General features: G+C 42.3%; 1 protein-coding gene across 1 annotated transcript in view; it reads right to left on the bottom strand.

The window, feature by feature from the left end:
• LOC121278115 (dynein heavy chain 8, axonemal-like) overlaps positions 1-26,197 on the bottom strand; it is a 1,831,678-nt gene that overhangs the window by 445,691 nt on the left and 1,359,790 nt on the right. The window contains exons 64-66 of the mRNA XM_041188200.1: positions 23,341-23,494; positions 7,393-7,557; positions 3,843-4,069 (exon numbers count right to left, since the gene is read on the bottom strand). Coding sequence (XP_041044134.1) covers positions 3,843-4,069; positions 7,393-7,557; positions 23,341-23,494 — 546 coding nt within the window. The remainder of the gene's footprint in view (positions 1-3,842; positions 4,070-7,392; positions 7,558-23,340; positions 23,495-26,197) is intronic.

The following is a 26,197-nucleotide window of genomic DNA, read 5'->3' as shown; positions in this document are numbered from 1 at the left end:
GTCTACCTCTATACCCTTTTACTCCCTCAATCAAGAATCTATTTACCTCAGTCTTAAAATTATTCAATGACCCAGCCTCCACTGCTCTCTGGGGAAGAGAATCCCAAAGACCAACAACGGTCTGAGAGAAAAAAAAATCTCCTCATCTCTGTCTTAACTAGGAGCATACTTATTTTTGAACTGCGTCGCCTTAGTTTTAGTCTTTCCCATAAGTGGAAACATCCACTCGGCATCCACCCTGTCAATTCCCCTTAATAGCTTTATGTTTCAATAAGATCACTTTCCATTCTTCTGAACTACAGTAGATACTGGTCCAACCTGTCCAGCCATTTGCATAAGCTAATCCCTTCATCCCAGGAATCAGTCCAGTGAACCTTCTCTAAACTGCTTCTAATGCAATTATATCCTTTCTTAAATCAGGGGCCAAAACTGTACACAGTAATCCAGATGCGATTTCACCAACATAGGAACATAGAAAATAGGAGCAGGAGTAGGTCATTCAGCCCTTTGAGCCTGCTCTGCCATTTAATATAATCATGGACGATCCTCTATCTCAACACTGTATTCTAGCTCTCTCCCCATACCCATGATGATTTTAGAGACTAGAAATCTATCTATTTCCTTCTTAAATATATTCAGTGATTTGGCCTCCACAGCCTTCTGTGGCAGAGAATTCCACAGGTTCACCACCCTCTGAGTGAAGAATTTTCTTCTCACCTCAGTCCCAAATGGCCTACCCCATATCCTGAGATTGACCCCTTGTTCTAGACCACCCAGCCAAAGGAAAAATCTTCCCTGCATCCAGTCTGTTCACCCCCGTCAGAATTGTTGTACATTTCAATGAAATCCCCTCTCATCCTTCTAAATTCCAGTGAATTTGTTGTTGACCCAATCTCTCATCATATGGCAATCTTTCCATTTCAGGCATCAGTCTATTGAACCTTCACTGCACTGCCTCTCTGGCAAGTATATCCTTTCTTAGGTCAGGAGACCAAAATTGCACACAATACTCCAGGTGTGGCATCACCAAGGTCCCGTACAGCTGCAGTAAAACATCCTTGCTCCTGTACCCAAATCCTCTTGCAATGAAGGCCAACATACCATTTGCCTTCTTAACTGCTTGCTGCACCTGCAGGCTTGCTCTCAGTGGTATACAAGGACACCCAGGTCCCTTTGTACATAACATTTCCCAATCTATCATCATTTAAATAATACTCTGCCATCCTGTTCTTCCTACCGAAGCGGATAACTTCACACTTGTCCATGTTATACTGCGTCTGCCCGCTCGCTCAACTTGTCTAAATTACCTTGAAGCCTCTTAACATCCTCCTCACCACTCGCATTCCCACCTAGTCTTGTGCCGTCAGCAAATTTGGAAATATTACATTTGGTTCCCTCATCTAAATCATTGATATATAGTGTGAATAGCTGGGGCCCAAGCACTGATCTCTGTGATACCCCCCAGTCACCGCCTGCCACTTCGAAGAAGACCCATTTATTCCTACTCTGTTTCCTGTCTGCTAACCAATTCTCAATCCATGCCAATATATTTCTCCTAATCCCATGTGCTTTAATTTTACACACTTACCTCTTATGGGGGACTTTATCAAAAGCTTTCTGAAAATCCAAATACACCACATCCACTGGTTCTCCCTTATCTATTCTGCTATTATATCCTCAAAAAAACTCCAGTAGATTTGTCAAACATGACTTCCCTTTCATAAATCCATGTCGACTTTGTCTAATCTCATTGATAATTTCTCTTTATAATAGACTATTTTGTTCATTCTTCAGATGTGGGCATTGCTGGTGAGGCCAGCATTTATTGCCCATTCCTAATTGGCCGTTGAGGGCATTTAAGAGTCAATTGCATTGCTGTTGGTCTGGAGTCACATGTAAGCCTGGCCAGATATTCTTCTGTAAAGGACATTAGTGAACCAGATGGGTTTTTACAACAATGGCTTCACGGTCATTATCAGATTTTTATTGAATTCAAATTCCACCATCAAATTCCACCATCAGCTGTGGTGAGATTTGAGCCCAAGTCCCCAGAGCATTACCTTGTATCGGTGGGCTACCAAATCTAGGGACAATACCAGTACACCACCACCTCCCCTTTGCCTTCTACAGATGTTAGGCTAACTAGTCTGTAATTCCCTGTTTTCTCCCTTCCTCCTTTATTAAATAGTGGGGTTACATTTGCCACCCTCCAATCTGCCAGGGCTGTTCTAGCATTTACAGAATTATGGAAGATGACAACCAACGAATCCACTATTTCCATGGCCACGTCCTTTAGCATCCTGGGATGTAGATTATCAGGCTCTGGGGTTTTATCGGTTTTCAATCCCATTAATTTCTCCAGCACTATTGTTTTAGTAATACTAATTTCCCTCAATTTCTCCTTCTCACTAGACTCTTGGTTCGCTAGCATTTCTGGGAAGTTATTTGTGTCTTCCTCCATGAGAACAGAACTAAAGTAATTATTTAATTGCTCTACCATTTCCTTGTTCTCCATTATAAATTCTCCCGTATCGAACTGTAAGGGCCCACATTTGCCTTCACAAATCTTTTTCTTTTTACATACTAATAGAAGCTCTTACAATTCTACTTTTATGTTCCTTGCAAGTTTATTATCATACTCTATTTTTCCCCTCTTAATCAATCTCTTGATCCTCGTTTGCTGAATTCTAATTGGCTCTCAATCCTCAGGCTTGTTACTTTTTCTAACAACTTTATATGACTCCTCTTTGAATCTAATAACATCTTTAATTTTTTTTGTTAGCCATGGTTGGGCTACTTTTGCTGTTGTGTTTTCATACCAGAAAGGAATATATACCTGTTGCAATGCATACATTTGTTCCTTAAACATTCACTATTGTCTATCCTCTATTGTGCCTTTTAATGATGTTCCTCAATCTATCTTAGCCAACTCATGCCTCATACCATTGTGGTTTCCTTAGTTTAGATTTAGGACCCGAGTTTCAGATTGGACTATTTTACTTTCCATCCTAATGAAAAATTTTTATCATGTTATGGTCACTGTTCCCTTAAGTATCCCACACAACAAGATTATTAATTAACCCCTTCTCATTGCACAATACCAAATCTAAGATGGTCTGTTCCCTTCTCCGTTACTTGATATACTGGTCTAAAAATCCATCTCATACACAATCTAGGAATTCATCCATCACAGTATTATTGTGAATTTGGTTTACCTAGTCATTATGTAGAATAAAATCACCCATGATTACTATAACGCCTTTTTTACATGCATCTCTAAATACCTGTTTAATGCCATCCCCTACTTTACTATTACTGTTTGGAGGACTATAAACATTCCCCACTAATGTTCCCTGCCCCTTATTGTTTCTTAGCTCCACCCAGACTGATTCTGCATCTACATTTTCTGAGCCAATACCCTCTCCCACTATTGCACTGATTTTAACTAACAAAGCCACCCCACCTCCCCTTTTCCCCATCTTTCCTAAATATTGACTAAGCTTGGGCATTTGGTTTCCAGCCTTGGTCACCCTGCAGTCATGTCTCCGTACAACTGTAGCAAAGCTTCCAACTTTTATATTCCATCCCCCTTGCAATAGGCAACAACGTTCCATTTGCTTTCCTAAACACTTGTTTTACCTGGATATTAGCATAATGAAAAGAGAAACTTTTCATTATGTTCTTCACAATCAGTAATTCTTATTTATCAAACCTTGTGATAATATATTTGGTCAATTTTCATCATTTGCTAAAACATAAACAGTTACATTAATCAAGCTGACAAGCATCAGTCATTTTTAAATATTATCAACATATTCATTTGTCCCTTAATCAGAACATACCTCTGAAAATAGTCCTCACATGTTTGATACACTCTGTCATGAAAGACACCCATTGTTGCCACAAGTTGGGTTTTGACCTCGTTTGAGCAAGCAATGTAAAAGCCAGAAAGGAAATAGTTAGAGACAGCAACCAATGCCTCTCTAGGCCAGTGGCTGAACCAATCCATAGTGCAACCAGAGATCAGACCAGGGAACTTTAGTGCACGTGATCGAAACTTTTCACCAACCTAACATCAAAACAAAAGGAACAATTGGCTTAGAAATATGCATACAAAACTCAAGTCATCCTACCATGAAGATACTCAGAGGCAAAAATAAAAATAAATTTATCTTTCAAAACAACTACCTCTGCTTGTTTCACATTAGTAAGTTCCCTGATGACATTATTATAACACTCTGTTGAAAGATCATCAACCTGAACTCTGTTATCTTTTTCTCTCTGCAGAGATTCTGGGTTTCCAGCTTCTGCAGTATTTTGCTTTTGTATAAATGAGACATTTCCTCACTTCAAGAATGCGTGGAGGAGGCAGTTAGCATTACTGTCAGCTAGGTTGGATTCGTACTGGATATAATGTTGGGGTTAAATTGGATAACCCCTGAAAATAGGTGAATAACCCATGCCTGCTCTTTAACTTGCAGGCAGCATGTAAAGTTCATGCTGCCTGCCTGTTGTTCAGTGACTGCATGCATTAGCAAGAGGCCAGATAATATGATTGAAAAGAACTAATTAAAGGCAGCCTGCATCTCTGAAAGGGGAGGTGCAGTGTGGTTACAACAGATAATGGTAGCTAGGGAAACTATTTTTACTCATTGGAGAATTTAGGACTAGAGGATATAACTCAAGATTTAAGATCAGGTTTTTCAGAAGTGACGTGAGTAGAACTTTTATATGCAAAAGATGGTAGAAGTTTGGAAACACTTCTGAAAATGGAAGTAGATATGAGATTAGTTGTTCATTTAAAATCTGGGATTGATAACTTTCTGTTAACCAGGCATAGGAAGGGATATTGGGTAAAGGCATTTATCTGGAATTAGGTCACAAATCAGTAATGGGACAGAATTTTATAGACCCTTGCTGGCAGATTTGTAGGTGGGAGGACCTGTAAAATGCTGCGGGTGGAAATGAAAAACTAATGGCCACTTAAGGGCTGCTTCCAACCCGGCTGCAGTTTCTCTGAGGCAGGATTTCCTCCCCAAATAGGGACAGAAGGCCTTCCAGTAAATTACCTGGCTGCGGGACAAACATCTGGAGCAGCAGTGCACTCCCACTGACTTTTAAGTGTTGGAGTGGGAAACTCTGCCATCTGAATTTTTTTTTATTCATTCATGGGATGTGGGTGATGCAGGCTAGGCCAGCATTTATTGCCATCCCTAGTTGTCCTTGAGAAGATGGTGGTGAGCTGCCTTCTTGAACTGTTACAATCCATGTGGTGTATGTACACCCACAGTACCGTTAGGATGGGAGTTCCAGGATTTTGACCCAGCGACAGTGAAGGAATGGCGATATATTTCCAAGTCAGGATGGTATGTGGCTTTCAGGGGAACTTCCAGGTGGTGGTGTTCCCATCTATCTGCTGCCCTTGTTCTTCTAGATGATAATGGTCATCAGTTTGGAAGATGCTATCTAAAAGGCCTTGGTGAGTTTCTGCAGTATATCTTGTAACAAACGAATGTTTGTGGATGTGGTGCCAATCAAGTGGGCTGCTTTGCCCTGGATGATGTCGAGCTTCTTGAGTATTGTTGTAGCTGTACTCATCCAAGCAAATGGGGAATATTCAATCACACTCCTGACTTGTGCCTTGTAGGTAGTGGACAGGCTTTGGGGAGTCAGGAAGTGAGTTACTCGTGACAGGATTCATAGCCTCTGGCCTGCTCTTGTAGCCACAGCATTTGTATGGCTAGTCCAGTTCAGTTTCTGGTTAATGGTAACCACCAGGATGTTGATATTGGGGGATTCACCGATGGTAATGCCATTGAATGTCAAGGGGTGATGGTTAGATTCTCTCTTGTTAGAGATGGTCATTGCCTAGCACTTGTATGATGTGGATGTTACTTACCACTTGCACCCTTGCTACAGCCCAAGCCTAGATATTGTCCAGGTCTTGCTGCATTTGGACATGAACTGCTTCAGTATCTGAAGAGTTGTGAATGATGCTGAACATTGTGCAATCATCAGCAAACATCCCCTCTTCTGACCTTATGATGGAAGGATTAATGAAGCAGCTGAAGATGGTTGGGGCTAGGACCCTACCCTGAGGAATTCCTGCAGTGATGTCCTGGAACTGAGATGATTGACCTCCAAAAACCACAACCACCTTCCTTTGTGCTAGTTATGACTCCAACCAGCAGAGAGATTTCCCCCAATTCCTACTGACTCCAATTTTGCTAGGGCTCCTTGATGTCACACTCGGTCAAATGTTGCCTTGATGTTAAGGGCAGTCACTCTCACCTGCTCTCTGAATACAGCTCTTCTGTCCCTGTTTGAAACAAGGCTGTAATGAGGTCAGGGGCTGTGTGGGCCTGGCAGAACCCAAGCTGAGCATCAGTGAGCAGATTATAGTTAAGCAAGTACCATTTGATGGCAGGCATGTTGGTGAGGATGAGGCCAAGTATTTTTTCTCATTGGTTCTCCACTACCTGCTGCATACACAGTCTAGTTGCTATGTCCTTTAGGACTTGGCCAGCTTGGTCAGTGGTGATGCTATGGGAGGAGAGGAGTGGGGGTGCAGTACGTTGCAATTAGCAGGAGGTTTAATTGGCCATGGTTGGCCTGACGCCATGAAACTTCATGAAGACTCCCAGGGCAACTCCATCCTGAATGTATACCACTGTGCTGCCACCTCTGCTGGGTCTGTTCTACCAGTGGGACAGGACATACCCAGGGATGGTGATGGTGGTGCCTGGGACATTATCTGTAAGGTATAATTCCATGAGGGTAGCTATGTCAAACTAAAAAATCTGCTGCTGATCTCATTATATGGTGGGACAGACTGCTCCTCTTCCTGTGCAAGAGATGGTGAGGACAGTTTTCACTGTTTAAACATAAGGTGTCGCCCATTTAAAACGGAGATGAGGTGAAATTTCTTCTCTCAGAGGGCTGCGAGTCTTTGGAACTCTCTTCCTGAAAAGGCAGTGGAAGCAGAGTCTTTGAATATTTTTAAGGCAGAGGTGGTTGGATTCTTGGTAAGCAAGGGAGTGATAGGTTATTGGAGGTAGGTGGTATGCAGGTTTGAAGTTACTATCAGATCAGTCATGATCTTATTAAATGGCAGGGCAGGCTCAAGGGGCTGAATGGCCTACTCCTGCTCCTTGTTCGTATGTTTGTATGTTCTCCAAAGGAAATATATAAGATTAGAAATTCTACCCATGATTTCCTCCACAAAATGGAATTTAATTAATCTTTGACTGCTGATTTGATAGGTCCCTCCCAGCCATGCGACTAATAATACGATTTGATTATCACGGACCAAACACAAAGCAAATTAAGACATACATGCACTGATATAGAACTTCGTTTTAGATAAGTAACCAGCTTAAAAACATAACTGACCGGAGAGAAATTAAGGACCACATGGAGATTTTTCCTGGCTCTTTTTATAAAATATTCATAAAGATTGTCAAAAGTGGGAGGGATACGAGGTGCTTCTTTCTTCATTGAGGCAATCAGCGATTGAGTAATCTCATCAAGTTCATCCCGAGCAAATAAGTTTGACACCTGTCAAAAGAAACCAGACAGCAATTTAAATGTGCAATATTCCATATATGTTATTGGCTGCAACCTTGATCTGTTCAGATAGTTTATTGTCATTGGTATATATTTATTCTTCCTGGTACTGTTATTCTGCTAAATTTAATCAGACACTTTATTGCATGAAATAGTGAATATTGTTGATTTAAGTGATTTGAATAGACATCTGGATTTACAAAGTATTGTGCAATAGATAGAAAAAAATGGTGGGGTATAACTATGGTGTGATCCTGGCAGAAGCATGACATAACCTGAGGCAGAAACCATTAGATTCTGCACAATTTAAAATAAGTAAATGTTACTGTTGGGGATGGGGTTTACTTCTTATGCCCATCCCAATTATATAGTTGAACAACTTTGGAGGTGTGCTGGGCCATTCCTCAGATACAGTGGAAATTATGTCCAGGCTGCCCTGATAGGTCCAGCATCAGGTTACTAGAATTATACATAGAGGCATTTAGCCCACCATGCCTGGTCAATCCTTTAAAAAAAAGGGTTGTCAACTTATGTTGGACCAATTCTGGAAGGTTTTGTCACATGGCATACAATAGCCTACCATTCTGCCTCCATGTTTCATCACTAGTCACCCAATATGTCCTTTCCCACAGTGCCCATCATTCCCATGGCAACTGGAAAATGAAGAGCCCTTGCCTGCAAATTTCCATTGCATAGAAACAATATACTTAGCACTATAGATGCAATTTTGGATCCAAAATGGCGACCACACCATGCATGGACACATCTGATACTACCTTGGGAGAGTAGTTAGTGCAGACACTAGAGCATAGGCTGAAAGTGTGCTGATTGGGCAGATCATGATGTCAGTCAGCATGTAACACTGATTTGTCAACAGAAATGCCTTTTTCAACCTGAATGCTCCAACTAATGCCCTCTTTTAACTTTGCAGAGTTGAAAGTCATTCAGCAATGGGAAGCACATCCCACATGAAGCAGTCCATGTCCAAATGCAGCAAGACCTAGACAAACTGGCAAGTAACATTCACACCAGACAAGTATCAGGCAATGAACATCTCCAACAAGAGAGAATCTAACCACTGCAGCTTGTGACATTCAATGGTCTTACCATCACTGAATCCCCCACTATCAACAATCTGGGGGCTGCCATTGACCAGAAACTGAACTGGAATAGTCATATAAATACTGTAGCTACAAGAGCAGGTCAGGGGCTAGGAATCCTGCGATGAGTAACTTACCTCCTGACTCCCCAAAGCCTGTCCACCGTATACAAGGCACTAACAGGATTGTGTTGGAATAGTCCCCACTTGCCTGGATGAATGCAGCTCCAAAAGCACTCAAGAAGCTTGACACCATCCAGGGCAAAGCAACCAGCTTGATGGGCATTCCATCCACACACATTCACTCCCTCCACAGCGGCAGCAGTGTGCACCATCTGCAAGATGCACTGCAGGGAATCAGCAAGGCTCCTCAGACAGCACAGAATCACAGAATCTTAACAGCACAGAAGGAGGCCATTCAGCCCATCATATCTGCACTGGCTCCCCAAATGAGCATTATGACTAGTATTATTATTGCCCTGCCTTTTTTTCCGAAACTAATGTCCTCTTGAATGCCTCGATTGAACCTGCTTCCACCAGACTTCCAGACCCGAAACACTCGTGTGAAAAAGATTTTCTCGCATTGCACTTGCTTCTTTTGCAAATCACTTTAAATCTGCGCCCTCTCGTTCTTAATCCTTTCATGAGTGGGAAAAGCTTCTCCCTATCTAGTCTGTCCAGCTCCCTCATAATTTTGAACATCTCTATCACATTTCCTCTCAACCTTCTTCTCTCCAAGGAGAACAGTCCTAACCTCTGCAATCTATCCTCATAGCTGAAGTTTCTTATCCCTGGAACCATTCATGTAGACCTCTTCTGCACTTTCTCCAATGTGTTCACATCCTTCCTATGATATGGTGCCCAGAACTGCACACAATATTTCAGCTGAGGTCTAACGATTGTCTTATATAAATTCAGCATAATCTCCTTGCTGTTGTACTATATGCCCCTATTAATAAAGCCCAGGATAGTATATGCTTTATTAACTGCTCTCTCCACCTGTCCTGCCACCTTCAATGATCCATGTACATATACACCTAAGTCTTTCTACTCCTGCACCCCCTTCAAAATTTCACCCCTTATTTTATATTGTCTGTCCATGTTCTTCTGACCAAAATGCATCACCTCACACTTATCCACATTGAACTTCATCTTCCACCTATCTGCCCACTCCACCAACTAGTCTCTGTCCTTTTGAAGTTCTACACTGTCCTTCTCACAGTTTACAATGCTTCCAAGTTTTGTATCATTCACAAACTTTGAAATTGTCCCCTGCACGCCAAGATCTGGATCATCAATATGTATCAGGAAAAGCAAGGGTCCCAAAACTACACGACAGACCTTCATCCAGTCTGAAAAATATCCATTGACCATTACCCTCTGTTTCCTATTACTCAGTCAATTTTGTATCCATGTTGCTACTATCCCTTTTATTCCATGAGCTATAACTTTTCTCATAAGTCTGCTGTTGTGGCACTGTATCAAATGCCTTTTCAAAGTCCAGGTACGCCACATCAACTGCATTACCTTCATCAACCAAAAAACATTCCAGTAATAACTGCAAATCAGGACATGAATGGGAGAAAGGAACTTAGTGAAATTGAAATCACCAGAGAAACGGTACTGAGCAAATTGATGGAGCTGCAGGCTGGCAAGTCTCCGAGTCCCAATGGACTGCATCCTAGGGTCTTAAAAGAGATGGCTAATGAAGTAGTTGATGCGCTGGTGTTAATTTTTCAAAATTTGCTAGGTTCTGAAAATAGCAAATATTACCCCTCTATTCAAGAAGGGAAGGAGGCAAAAAACAGGAACCTACAGGCTAGTTAACTTGATGTCTGTCATGGGCAAGTTATTGGAATTGATCATGAAGGAGATTATAGCTGGGCACTTAGAAGAGTTCAAGGCAATAGGGAAGAGTCAGCATGGTTTTGTGAAAGGAAAATCATGTTTAACTAATTTATTGGAGTTTTTTGAAGGAGCAACATTCACAGTGGATAAAGTGGAGCCTGTAAATGATCTGTACTTGGGTTTCCAGAAGGCATTTGATAAGGTGCCACATCAAAGATTAATATGTAAAATAAAAGTGCACGGTGTAGTGGGTAACATATTAGCATGGATAGAAGGTTAGCTGGCTGGCAGAGAGCAAAGAGTATGCATAAATGGGTCTTTCTCTGATTGGCAGGATCTAATGAGTGGAGTCCCACAGGGGTCTGTACTGGGGTCTCAACGTTTTATGATTTACATCAATGACTTAGATGAGGGGATTGAAGACATGGTAGCTAAATTTGCAGATGACACAAAGATAGCTAGGAAAGTATGTGGTGAAGAGGACATGAGGAGGTTGCAGATGGATATAGATAGATTGAGTGAGTGGACAAAGATCTGCCAAGTGAAGTTTAATGTGGGGAAATGTGAAGTTGTTCACTTTGGCAGGAAGAACAAAAAATAGAGAACGGCTGCATAATTCTGAGGTGCAGAGGGAGCCCAGTGTTCTAGTATATGAGTCACAAAAAGTTAACGTGCAAGTACAGCAAGTAGCTAAGAAGGCTAATGGAATGCTATCCTTTATCATGAGAGGGATTGAACATAAAAGTAAGGATTTTATGCTTCAGTTATAAAGGGCATTGGTGAGATTGTACCTTGAATCCTGTGTGCAGTTTTGGTCTCCTTATTAATGGAAGGATTTAAATGCATTGGAGGCAGTTTAAAGGATGTTTACTAGATTGATACCTGGAATGAGTGGGTTGTCTTATATGGAAAGGTTGGACAGGCTGGGCTTGTTTCCACTCGATTTAGAAGAGTGAGGGGTGATTTGATTGAAGTATACAAGATCCTAAACGGCCTTGACAAGGTGGACATCAAAAGGATGTTTCCTCTTGTGAGTAAGTCTAGAACTAGGGGGTATTGTTCTAAAATTAGGGGTCGTCCTTTTAGGACAGAGATAAGGAGAATTTTTTTCTCTCAGAGGGTTGTGCGACTTAGGAACTCTCTGCCTCAGAAGGTGGTGGAGGATGGGTCATTGAAGGTAGATAGATAGATAGATTCTTGTTAGGCAAGGGAATCAAAGGTTATCAGGGTTAGATAGGAATGTGGAAATTGAAACACAAGAAGATCAGCCACAATCTTATTGAATGGCGGAGCAGGCTCAAGGAGCCAAATGGTCTACCCCTGTTCCTATTTCTTATGTTCTTAGGTTCTTATGCAAACCTGAATGAAGACATTGCAAGGGGCTGTGATAGCTCCATGGCCAGCTTTTGCAAAGAGATTGAACTATGTGCCCAGTCTTTCAATTGTTCTGCAATCCACTAAGGTGGAGATGAATCTGGCAAGCTGGGCTTTTAATGATATTCAGATGTATTACAATGAAGTTCCCAATGTCCAACGGCGGGAAACATGGCCCGCTCTTGATAGGCAGAGCGGATGGTTGCAAATGTTGTTATGGGACAGCCTTTGGTAAAGCTGAGTTATTTAAAAATCCTAGAGGGAAACTTTAAACAACTGTCATAACCTATATTTTTAAGTGGCATGTTTGAGATGCAACTCTAAATTCAGGAATCAGTCCACCAGTTCTCGAGAGGTTTTATATTAAACTAAATGCAACATTTGATTGATTTACATAAGTTAAATATATACAAATAGCTACAAATTACTACTATCATAACTTTTAACAAATTCCCAAACTAATCTCCATTAAGGCAACAGCAACCTATAGACTTAACCAGACACCAGGCAAAGCATTTTCACTATACAAATTCAAAATAAGGTTCCTTCCATTTCGGTTCCTGTGGAGACAGTTGTAGGCTTACAGTTACTTTGATATTACATTGCCTCTGCTCCACACACAGAAAACTGCTATCCTTATAGCTAGCAGCACTCATTAAATGTAAATTCTCATTGTATCACCAGCCTCTTCTAACAAGAAAACCCCTTTTATTATACCAATTTTATTAGTAATATAAACATATTGCTAGGTCTCTGCTCACTAGGTGCCAGATTTCACTCGCCTTCTTGAATGCTCTATTCAAAATATGCAAATACACTCTACCTCTCTTACATTTCAAAACTAGTACACAGCAAAACACCCAGGCTAGCTGGCTTTAATCCAATTAAGACACACCCACAGACTAAACCTCTATTTTAAAAGAAAATTTTTTTCCAATAATATTATATACATTAATAGCTCCATGACAACATGTTTCACGATGGCATGAAACCAATTTTTGGCCTTTCCACCATATTGTCCACTCACACCCACCATGATGCTGACCACCAACTGGAGTGGATGATTCTGCCCTTTGTTTTCCTTTAGTTGGCCAATTGTCCATCCATGCTCATAGCTTACCACCAATCACATGAGCTCTTATCTTGGGCTGTAACTTTTTATGTGAGAGTTCAAAACAAAAAGAGAAGGGTGAGCTCCCTGAGTTCAAAATAGAGTGAGGTGAGAGGTCTGGGAGTTCAAAACAGTGAGAGAGGGTAAAGGTCCGAAAGCCTCAACACAGAGTGAGAGTGGAGAGGTCCGAGAGTTCAAAACAGTGTGAGAAGGGTGAGGCCCAAGAGCTCAAAACAGTGTGAGGAGAAGAGATCTGAGAATTCAAAACAGCATGAGGGAAAAAGGCCCCAGAACTTCAAAACAGGGTTTTTTTTAATTCATTCATGGGATGTGGGCATCGCTGGCTAGGCCAGCATTTATAGTTCATCTCTAATTTCCTTTGAGAAGGTGACGGTCAGCTGCCTTCTTGAACCACTGCAGTCCATGTGGTATAGGTACACCAACAGTGCTGTTAGGGAGGGAGTTCCAGGACTTTGAACCAGCGAAAGTGAAAGAGTGGCAATATATTTCCAAGTCAAAATGGTAGTGCCACTGTGCGTCGGTGGTGGAGAGAGTGAAGGTTTGTGGAAGGGATGCCAATCAAGTGAGCTGCTTTGTCCTGGATGGTGTGGAGCATCTTGAATGTTGTTGGAGCTGCACTCATCCAGGCAAGTGGAGAATATTTCATCACACATCATCAGCTGAGGGAGGGCAGTACGTGGTAATCAGCAGGAGGTTTCCTTGCCCATGTTTGACCTGATGCCATGAGATTTCATGGGGTCCAGGGTCAATGTTGAGGATTCCCAGGGCAACTCCCTCCCAGTTGTATAGCACTGTGCTGCCACCTCTGCTTGGCCTGTCCTGGCAGGGCATACACAGGGATGGTGATGGTGGCGTCTGGGACATTATCTGTAGATATGATTCCATGAGTATGATGATGTCAGGCTGTTGCTTGACTAGTCTGTGAGAAAGCACTCCTAATTTTGGCACTAGCCCCCAGATATTAGTAAGGTGGACTTTGCAGGGTCGACAGGGTTAAGTTTGCCTTTGTCGTTTCCGGTGCCTAGGTTGGTCTGTCCAATTTTATTCCTTTTTTGAGATTTTGCAGCAGCTTGATACAACTGAGTGGCTTGCTAGGCCACTTAAGAGTCAACCATATTGCTGTGGATCTGGACCAGGTAAAGGCAACAGATTTCCTTAGTGAAGCACATCGGTTTTTACAACAATCGAAAATGTTTTTGTGGTCATTAAATTCAAATTCCACCATCTGTTGTGGTGGGATTTGAACCTGGACCCCCAGAGCATTCCCCTGGGTTTCCTGGATTACTAGTCCGGCAACAATACCGATATGCCATCGCTTTCCTCTTAGAGCAAAACATTCTGGAACAAACCAGGGGTGAGGCTATTTTGGACCAGGTAATGTGTGATGAGACCAGATTAATTAATGACCTCATAATCAAGGATCCTCGAGGCATGAGTGATCCTAACTTAATAGAATCTCACATTCAGTTTGAGTGTGAGACATATGGGTCCATAACTGGTGTCTTAATGTGGATAAATGTGAGGTTATTGACTTTGGTAGCAAAAACAGGGAGGTATATTATTATCTGAACGGCTATAAATTGAGAGAGAGGCAGGTGCAATGAGAGGATTCGAGTACAGGAGCAAGGATGTCTTGCTGCAATTATACAGGGCCTTGATGAGACCACACCTGGAACATTGTGTGCAGTTTTGGTCTCCTTATCTGAGGAAGGATGTTGTTGCTATAGAGGGAGCAACAAAGGGTTACCAGACTGATTCCTGGGATGGCGGGACTGACATATGAGGAGAGATGAGGAGAAATTTCTTCACCCAGAGAGTGGTGAGCCTGTGGAATTCGCTACCACAGAAAATAGTCGAGGCCAAAACATTGTATGTTTTCAAGAAGGAGTTAGATATAGCTCGTGGGGCGAAAGTGATCAAAGGATATGGGGAGAAAGTGGGAGCAGGCTATTGAGTTGGATGATCAGCCATGATCATGATGAATGTTGGAGAAGGCTCGAAGGGCTGAATGGTCTACTCCTGCTCCTATTTTCTATGTTTGTATGTCTTAAACTTAAATAAAGACAATTGCAAGACAGGTTTGGGTGGATTGGATAAATAATTTAAAAAGAAATATGGTAGAGAAGGTGAGGTCAGAGTGATTGCCTTTGATATCAAGGCAGCAGTTGGCCGAATGTGGCATCTAGAAACTGATGTCAGTGGGAATCAGTGGGAAAATGCTTGGCTGGTTGGAGTCATACCTAGCACAAAGGAAGATGGTTGTCATTGTTGGAAATCAATCATCTCAGTTCCAGGACATCACGGCAGCCGTTCCTCAGGCTACTGCCCTAGACACAGCCATCTTCAGCTGCTTCATCAATGACTTTTCTTCCATCATAAGGTCAGAAGTGATGATTGCACAACGTTCAGCACCTAGCGTGACTCCTCAGATTTTGAGGCAGTCCATGTACAAATGCAGTAAGACCTGGACAATATCCAGGCTTAGGTTGACAAATGGCAAGTAACATTTGCGTCACTCAATTGCCAGGCAATGACCTCCCTTTGACATTTATGGCATTATCATCACTGTATCCCCCACTATCAACATTCAGGGGGTTACCATTGACCAGGAACTAAACTGGACTACCTACTAAATACTGTGACCACAAAAGCAGGCCAGAAGCTAGGAAGCTTGAGGCTCATAACTCACCTCCTGACTCCACAAAGTCTCTCCACCATCTACAAGGCACAAGTCTGGAGTGTGATAGAATACTCTCCACTTGCCTGGATTAGTGCAGCTCCAGCAACACCCACGAAGTTTGACACCATCCAGGACAAAGCAGTCAATTTGGTTGGTACCCCATCCACAAACATTCACTCCCTCTCCCTCCACCACCGACGCACAGTAGGAGCAATGTGTACCATCTACACGATGTGCTGTAGGAACTCACAGAGCCTCCTTATGCAGCACCTTCTAAACCCATGGCCACTACCATCTAGAAGGACAAGGGCAGCAGACACATGGAAACATCACCACCTGGAAGTTCCTGTCCAAGCCACTGACTATCCTGACTTGGAAATATATTGCTGTTCCTTCACTGTCACTGTGTTAAAATCCTGGAACTCCCTCCCTAATAACACTCTGAGTGTTGTAAAGAATCTATTTTTATTTTTCTTTAAAATTGGACTGTGGCTTTAAAAGCTACCATGGCTGCAGTTGAAAGACATGTTCACTGGAATATGATGAGGAATATCTACCATGTTGCTACCCTGGAACAGAGTGTGCCATAAAAGAACAGGATGGTGCTGGAAAGGAGTCTTGGATTAAGGTGAACTGCCTGACGACAGCATTTTAATTGGCTCCTGACCAGGTGACTAGGGTTTTGTGTGGTAACAGTGCAGGCAGAACAGCTTTTAGCCTGCAAAGAGGGAAGAGCTAAAATCTTTCTCTCCTGGGTGTGTAAGATTCCACTAATTCTGCCATTGTAGCTAGCTGGCTATTCCTCACATCTCTGTAACCTGCTTTCCCTGAAAGCCCCTGTCAAGAGGAAAAAGGGAAAAATCACCAGTAGAGACATTGAAAAGCAAATTATTCAACCAGTGACCACTGGGAGACCACCTTGTGTCATCAACAAAAAGCTACAAGTAATTTGGAAGACATTAATCAAAATCAACCCATCTAATCCTGTACTCCAGATTTATGCTGTTTTATCTTATGCTTAAAATCCATATTTTATGTGTCTTATGTCTGTGTGTTTGTGTACAGGGGTTTAAGAAGAGGTAGAGTTTAAGTAATAGAGTTAGAAATTAGCAGTTCATATTTATTTCTTTTGTCACTAACATAATAAGCAGTTATTTATTTATTAGGTTTACAAACCTGGTGCTTGCATTCTGTTAACCTAAACGAAACAGTTAGGTAGAATTGGGGCAATCTGGTAGTTTGGTCAAACTTTTCACATTTGTTGCAGCTCAGGGAACAGTGGGGCTTGATATTACAATGCACTATCCTCAGTGAGTAGTGACAATGTACCTGCACCACATGGGTTGCAGTGGTCCAAGAAGGCAGCTCACCACCAGTTTCATGAGAGCATTTAGAATTGGGCAATAAATGGTGGCCTAGCCAGAGAAGCCAACATCCCTTGAAAAAAAGTGCCATGAACCAAGGCAGTTCCTATATGAAATTGATGGCTGGACAATGGGCATGTAATCGTTGCATCTGAGCTTACCTTAAGTGACTGTATGAGAATTGTTCATAGAAGGTTAGTGATTATCCTAATGCTGCTGCACTGAAGTGTGTTCTTTTGTATGTTATAAGTATTTATCGCAACCCACGCAGGAGTCTTTTCACCCAAATACACTTTGCAATTGACTTTGTTTTATTACTGTGAGGTTTTGATAAAAGTATGAATCATTGTCGAACACCAAAGCCCTTCATGCCTTCTTGCAGCATTATTTCGTCTCCGCTTTTAAGGCTCAGCATTACTCCTTTAGGTCCCACTCTACCTATGCATGACATTGAGCGATGCAAGTTGGTTCCATGAGTGTGTGATGTCAGAGGTGTGTGCTCACCCTGATGAAGCCATCCAACCAGTGAGGACGTTATTTTGCTCCTGAATGGCTGCCTAGCATTGCTTGATGCAGCTCCCTTTTGAGGTGACAGAACACCAATCAATGTGGGATTTCATTACATGACTGAGCAATGTTTTAGGGTCCATAGCAAGGATTGATCTTTGTGAGATGGACAGTTTCGAGGACTGTAATGGTAGAAACGAAATATTCCAGCACATCTCCTGAGTACTCATCAGTATCCATGAAGGGAATAAGTTATCTTTGACTGGTGTGTCAAAACTGACTGGGCCACATCTGTCCAAGATACCAAGTCAATGCAGGACATAAACTTAGCAAGATTCTGATGAATTCAATCGAATAAATGTTTGTCAATAATCCATGATGGTCCTGCTGAACCACAATGGTAACATAACTCACAGGTTTGCGCTCATGCTGTCATGTTTCAGATCATTGCGTCCTGATATCTGATTGCATCTTGGAGCTCAGTATCAAAATGTAGCCTGTGCATTAATCACTCTATGGTTGAAAGGACTGTGCTATGTATAGTTGCTTAAGAATGTGTGCTAGTGGAATGCTTATCCCATTACTCAGTGGCCATATGCTCCCTAGACTACTATGCCTTCCAAAGATGATCCAATTGTTAGGGCTGAAGGTGACTAATGTTCCCTCTGTTATTATTTTCAACTTAATGACATTTCATGAGATGTTGGAGATCACTGTCTGTTCAAATGACCCTGGCAGCATGGCCTCAGCCCCAGGGGACAGTCTGTGACTCCTCCTTGTATATTCTTATAACTCTTGCCCCAGGACAATCTTTCACTATTCCACTGTGTTCCTTTCAATCATGCCCCTGTCTTCCCCACTTCCACCACACCCCCAGTCCTGTCTCCATCTTCTCTCTCCCTGCTGGTCTTGCCTCCCATGCCCAGCCTTGGCACAACTTGTGAAAGAAGCACCCAAAATCTCACAGCAACACTGTTAAAGGAAGGTGAAAGAAATGTCTAACTACCTCAAAGTTGTTGATGAAGTGAAGCTCGCCAGATGCACGCTACTTATATATGGCCAGGAAACAGTTGGGGACATATTGAACACTGATGGGGCACTTAATTTGGAGGGAGAACATAATTCCAGTGAGTTGGCCTTTTGATGAACATTTATGAGATGCAAATGTGGTTCCTGATGTAAGTAGTGGGATTGTCGACCTGCCTTTAACCCACCATGAGAAAAGGAGAACAAAATTCCAAACTAATTTCCTGCCAGCAGGAAAGTGACTTTGGAAATCACACCAAATTTAGTGCTCCACCTGCCATGATTCCCACTGCTGGCAGGAGCAGAAAATCCCACCCAGAGTGACTATTTCCTCTGCTGTGGAACTTCAGGACAATGGCTGTTTGGGAGTGGAGGGAGCTGGGAGTGGCGGGGGTGCAGTGGGGGTGGGGATAACCTTAAATTTAGAGATAGGCCATTTAGAAGAGAAACCAGGAAGCACGTTTTTCACATAAAAGATAGTGGAAATCTTGAACTCCCTCCCTCAAATAGTAGTCAATGTTGGATTAATTGAATTTCAAGACCGAGATGGATAAACTTTTGAGAGGAAATTATATTTAAAGATATGGAACAAAGACAGGTAAATGAATTTGAGGTACAGATCATCCATGATCTAAATGAATGGTGAAACAGGTTCGAACTGAAGAGACAGGATGGAATGGCAGACACTATTCCTGCTATTTGTAGAGACTAGGACTAGGTAGCACAGTCAAAGAATTAGAGCTAGAACTTTCAGGAAACACTTCTTCAAGCAAGGATTGTGGAAGTTTGGAACTCTCTTTTGCAAACAGTAATTGATGCTAGATTAATTGTTAATTTTAAAACTGAGTTTGATAAATCTTTGTTAGTCAAAGTATCAGGAGGTGTGGGAAGAAGATTGTGTTAGTTAGCAAATCTGCCATAATCTCATTGAATCATGGAACAGTCTTGTGAGGAGAGTCAAACAAAAATAGTCAAAAGTGTCAAGCCAGAGAAGGTGGTGATTATAATAGGCAGAATTGTGAGTTACTGGACAAAAAATTGAATAAAAAGCAAAGGCGCTATTAGATGCATTAGACCCAAAGACGCAGATCAGAGGCTAGGAGGCGAGTAACTCACCTCCTGATTCTTAAAGTCTGTCCACCATCTACAAGGCACAAGTCAGAAGTGTGATGGAACACTCTCCACTTGCCTGGTTGAATGCAGCTCCAAGGACACTCAAGAAGCTTGATATTGCCCAGGACAAAGCAGCCTGCTTGAATGGCACCCCATCCACAAACATTCACTCCCTCCACCAAAGACTCACAGTAGCAGCAGTGTTTACCATCTACAAGAAGCACTGCAGCAACTCACTGAGGCAACTTAGACAGTATCATACAAACCCATGAACTCCGACACATAGAAGGACAAGGGTAAAAAATACTTGGGAACACCACCAACTGCAAGTTCCCCTCCAAGCCACACACTATTCTGACTTCGAAATATATCGCCATTCCCTAATTGTCGCTGGGTCAAAATCATGGAGCTTCCTTCTTAACAACACTGTGGGTGTACCGACACCACATGGGCTGCAGTGGTTCAAGAAGGCAGCTCACCAGCAGCTTCTCAAGGGCAACTAGGGATGAGCAATAAATGCTGGCCTAGTCAGTAATGGCCACATCCCATTAACGAATAAAAAAAATTGTTCGTGCATTCCTACCATAACTCATCTTCGTGGGCGGAGCTTCAGAAAAGTGTGCAAAAGAGCAATACTCATCCCAGGTACTACGGAAGAAGGGAGGTTAAGGGGGTATTGTCAGAATGTCCACAAAATTCCCCAGTTTGAATTAGATCGCAGCTGACCTACTGTTCGAATTCAAAATGTTTGAACAACGTATAAAGCTATGGTTTCTTTATTCAGGTTTGTATGAAACACACAAACAAGCCATAAAAATACACTTAGCAATTGGGAATGAAGGTCTACATGGGCTGAACATGTCAACATTAACGGAAGAAGAACTGGGTCCCCAAAAGGTATGGGGCAGGGGGAGGAGGGAGAGTCGGGGCCTGCGCTCTTTTGCATGCGTGCAAAAGAGCTCAGAAATCTCCCTGAGGCATGGAGCTGACTCAGGGAGATTAAGTTCAGTTTTAAAGTTGGAAAAAATAAAAAATAAAAATATTCAGCCATGTCCCCTCATGTGGCAGTATCACATGAGCTGGGACATGTTTAGGAATTTTCATAAATTTTTTTATTTAATGAATAAAACCTTCATGAAACCTCATCCCACCTGCGGATCAGGTTTCATGAAAAATGTGAAGGCTGCCTGGGCTCTTCGCCTGCCTGACAACCTTAAGGTTGGATGGGCAGATTTCTCAATAGGGTTCACAGAATCACAGAATCACACAGTGCAGAAGAGGCCCTTCGGCCCATTGAGTCTGCACCGACATGTGAGAAACATCTGACCTACCTACCTAACACCATTTACCAGCACTTGGCCCATAGCCTTGAATGTTATGACGTGCCAAGTGCCAAGGGTTAATTGTTTTATTAATGGCCTTAACAGGCCTTAACAGGCCTTTGACAGTTTGGCGTGTGCGCAGCTGACTCCGGTGCATGCCCACCGAACGGAAGACCATAATGACGTGCGGTGATGTCGGGATGTATACCCGATGTCACCGTGTGTGATTTGACATTTCGAGATGCAGGGCCCACCCCTGCACACCAAACAGAAGATTCTGCCCATGGACTACATTGGATGACCGGTTCAGAATCAGGTTAAAATTCCGTCATCATCAAGTCGAGTTCATGTCATTTTGACACCAGCCTATAGAATCCATAGACCACTCTGTCAGCAGATGCAGAGAAAAGGGTACTTATTGGGATTTTTGAAATGCAGAGCCAGCAGACAGAATTGTTGAGTTGGTAATCGCATCCACACCCATTGAAACATCCCAGAGATATCTGCTAGACAATCCCAAAATGCATAGCAGCAAAAAGCTGTTCAAGGGTGGATGTAAGTGTGAAGCAATCAGCACAAGTTGACAAAGCTTACAGGTCCTAAGTGTAAGGGGGAAATTCAATAAATATATAATAAAAAAATAAAAAGAAGCACAAAGTAAGAATTTTTTGAACATACTTAAAATATCCAAGCAGCCATGGATGCTAAACCTATTGACAGCTGAGGGTAAGCAGATGGACATTGCACACAAAGGGGCTTTGAGTTCTGTCTGATTTACACAGTTTCAAGAGATGAGCTAATGTCCAGGCACTGGCAGAACCATTCAAGTGGTGCAATGGTGTGTTAAAGCTTTGAGAGCTGGATTGGAGATAAAACATAACATAAAGTTAGATTAGGTATCCTCCTCTCTCAGATAGGGACAGGGCAGATGGTTTAGCTTAGATATGGGAGGACATACAAAGACAAAAAGAGGGCTTTGATGAAACACAAACAGTTCTGAGTTATGAGAATCAAGGTCTTTGCATACGTGTTTTAATTTTGATTGGATAATATAATTATGTATACACCCTTTAGAATAATTGGTTAGCAGAATCACATGTTTATGTACTCGATAGGATAGTTTTAACATGGTACCTGTGTGTCGGTTACCAATTAGATGTATTCAAATGTACTCAAATGTATTGTGATAAGAAAATGTACAAAAGTAGTGAAATGTAATCAATCAGAGAGCTGTTGGGTCTTCCTTCTTAGGAATGATTGCGGCTCCCTTGAATAAAACTGATTAAAGGAAGCCTGAGTCTTTGTGGTCGCTGTGTGATTGGAGACCACTTCTCCTCTTCAGCTGGCCTAAGTGGTAGCTGTGGGATTGGAGGGTGTGCCCTTCTTCATAAGCACAACCCCAATTGTTGACATGCTCACTAGAGCACCCAAACCTAGCAACACATGTGGAAGACGTGCATTTCTGCATGTCCCAAGGAAATGCCCAACTTTTCATCAATTCTGGGAGGCATTTGGCAGAAAAGGTCATTGGCAGCAGCAGTGCACCAGAGCAAAGGCTGGCTTAGCTACAAAGACTCAGCTACAAACAGACTGTACACAATGGGTACCTTCAAGCAACAAGAATGACCATCTGGTATCCAGTCAGAAACATATACATGAGGTGATTAACAAACCAGAAAATGAAGTTGTTTTCTCTTATCCTACACACTAACTTGCACAAAGCACTGAACAAAAAACATAAATACTTATTGCTTCAGTGAACAAGTACAACTATTGGAGGCAAAAAAAAACAGCAGTTCCTTCCCTCTCAGCACCTAATTCTTACTCTCACCAAATATTTTATTTTACATTCCATGTATGTTGCATTCTTTGAGCCAAAACTCTGTGCAGCCACTCTATGCATAAGCTCTGCTCTTGTAGCCACAGTATTTATATGGCTGGTGCAGTTCAGCTTCTGGTCAATGGTAACCCCCAGGATGTTGATAGTGAAGGATTCAGCAATGGTAATACCATTGAATGTCTAAGGGGGATGGTTAAATTTTCCCTTGCTGGAGATGGTCATTGCTTGGAACTTGTGTGGCAGGAATGTTATTTGCCATATATCGGCCTAAGCCTGAAAATGTCCAATGCTACTTTTGGACATGGATTGCTTCTGAGGAGTCATGAATGGTGCTGAACATTGTGCAATCATCTGCAAACATCCCCACTTCTGCCCTTATGATTATTACAAGTGGTTGATTGTTATTGGAATCAGAGAGATATAGAGGAAATATGAAGAACAGTGATGTGGCTATACAAAAATTAAGCACCTCTCCAGAAGAGAGTACGTTGTTGAGATACTCAAGAAAAGACTCTTCCTTGATTTCATTATCAGTGAATATGAAAGTAATTCCCTTTCCCTCTGCCCCAGCCGTTCTGTACAATATCTTCAAGTCATCCATCAGATTGCTGACGTTGTATGCTCTGAAAGAAGCAATAAAATTACACATATTACAATAACAGCAACAACTTGCAGAAATGCACACTTTGAACATAGAAAAGCATGTAAAGATTCTTCATAGCCAACGAAGAGGAGGTTGGGATGCCTGCTCAAAAGTTTGGTTAAGGAGGTGAGTTTTTGATGGAGAGATAAAGAGGATTAACAAGGGAATTCTAGAGCATATGGCCAAGACTCATTTAGGTGCATTGATAAGAGGATGAATGACTCCAGTCCAATCCAGCAACATTGTGGCCTGATGCAAGCTTCCTTATTTCATCATCAGAAAATGACTGAATCTAAGAGGCAGACTGGAAATTTGATCCTGGGAAGCAGGGACAACAGCCTGAGGAGGCTGTAGAAAGACCACAGTCAAGGACAAACCTTTGTCACCTATCAACTAAAGGACTGACACCTAAGTGGAAACTTCATAAAAACAATTGTTGCAGACTGCAACCTCAGTCATGCCATCAGGTCCTATATACCGATTACCTCATCTCAGGAATTACGATCACTCAGGAATGATCTCAGGAACTCTATTTGTGAAATGTACAAATAAACACAATTATAGCATCTAACTTGCAACAAATATGAACAAGTATCTTCAGTGTTAGAATTATAGTAAAGGTGTGATATTGGTCTAGGTAGCACCCATTTTTGGAAGCTGCAAGTGCCCTTAGTGTTCAGAAATGGTACCTGCAACACACAGGCTTGTGATGTGAAGTGCAGGTGTTGTACCTTCTGCAGTTGCATGGTTACACTTCAACCCCCTCCCAGGCACCTTCCCATGCAGCTGCAGAAGTTGCAACATCTGCCCCTTTACTTCCCCCCTCCTCACCGTCCAAGGGCCCAAACACTCCTTTCACTTCACTTGTACTTTCCTCAATTTAGTCTACTGCATTCGCTGCTCCCAGTGCGGTCTCCTCTACATTGGAGAGACCCAACGCAGACTGGGTGACCGCTTTGTGGAACACCTTCGGTCTGTCCGCAAACATGACCTAGACCTCTCTGTCGCTTGCCATTTTAACACACCACTCTGCTGTCATGCCCACATATCCGTCCTTGGCCTGCTGCAATGTTCCAGTGAAGCTCAACGCAAACTGGAGGGACAGCATCTCGTCTTCCGACTAGACACTTTACAGTCTTCTGGACTTAATATTAAGTTCAACAATTTCAGATCATGAACTCTCTCCTCCATCCCCAACCCTTTTCGATTCCCCCTTTTTCCAATAATTTATAATTTTTTTACATATATATTTTTCTTTTCCCACCTATTTTTAAATGTATTTCAATCTAGTGTTTCATCTCCAACTTTTAGCCCATTTCGATCCCTTCCCCCCACCCCACCCCCATTCAGGACATCTCCGCTAGCTTGTCCTGCTTGCTACCCTTAATGTCCCCAATAGCACATCCTTTAGATAATATCACCACGGTCAATACCCCTTTGTCCTATTGTCTATGACATGTTTGGCAGTCTCTTCATGGCCTCCACCTATCACTGATCCCCTATCAAGATCTACGTGTCCCAGCCCCTCTACCAGCTTATATTTCATCTCATTTCTATATTTTTTAGTTCTGATGAAAGGTCATTCGGACTCAAAACGTCAATTGTATCCCTCTCCGCAGATGCTGTCAGACCTGCTGAGGTTTTCCAGGTATTTTTGTTTTTGTTCTAGATTTCCAGCATCTGCTGTAGTTTGCTTTTATCTTACTGCTTTCAGCTCAATGGGCCAAACAATGCACTCTTTTAAGCTTGTACAGCTAAACACACATTAAGCAGCAGGAAGGATCCTCTATGACTTCACCACCAGTGTTATTTAAAGAGATCATCAACTAATTACAGGTTAGTCATTGGCTGTTGCTGAAGTTTTACATTTTTTGGGGTGTTCTGCAGTGGTTTCAAGTTTCGAAGGCCTACAGGGAGTGTGTGTGAGGTGCTGAAGTATTTTTTTCTTACTTCAAGGCTACTGCACAAATTAGTTGCTCCCAGACATTGGTGCATGAGTAAGCCTTCCTCTTGGAACTAAGCATGCCTTGAAAAATGAGCAGAAACAACATAGAGCAGCCTAAGCAGTTAGAACAGGGAGGTGACAGGTGGGTTGAAGGATTCTCAGCTGGTGGCTATATCTACCAAGGATGTTGATAGTGCATTGGCATCTGAAAATCAGGGAAGAACATAGAAACATGGAAAATAGGAACAAGAGTAGGTCATTCGGCCCTTCAAGCCTGCTCCGCCATTCAATATAACCATGGCTGATCCTTTATCTCAACATCATACTCCCGCACTCTCCCCATACCCCTTGATGCTTTTAGAACCTTTAGCTTTCCTTCTTCAATATATTCAGTGACTTGGCCTCCACAGCCTTCTGTTGTAGAGAATTCCATTGGTTCCCCACCCTCTAAGTGAAGAAGTTTCTCCTCATCTCAATTCTAAATGGCCTACCCCAAATCATGAGACTGTGACCCCTTGTTCTAGATGTCCCCCCTCCCCCGCAAGCCTGGGGAAATATCATCCCTGAATCCATTCTGTCCAGCCCTATCAAAATTTTATACGTTTCAATGAGATCTCCTCTCACTCTTCTAAACTCCAGTGAATAAAGGCCTTGTCAGTCCAATCTCTTCTCATACTGCAATCCTGCAAGCCTAAGAATCAGTCTGGTAAACCTTTGCTGCACTCCCTCTATGAAAAT

Source organism: Carcharodon carcharias, chromosome 5 (assembly GCF_017639515.1).
Source record: "Carcharodon carcharias isolate sCarCar2 chromosome 5, sCarCar2.pri, whole genome shotgun sequence".
NCBI lineage: Eukaryota > Metazoa > Chordata > Chondrichthyes > Lamniformes > Lamnidae > Carcharodon > Carcharodon carcharias.
Note: the sequence above shows the minus strand (reverse complement) of the source record. Positions and strands in the feature narration are given on the sequence as shown.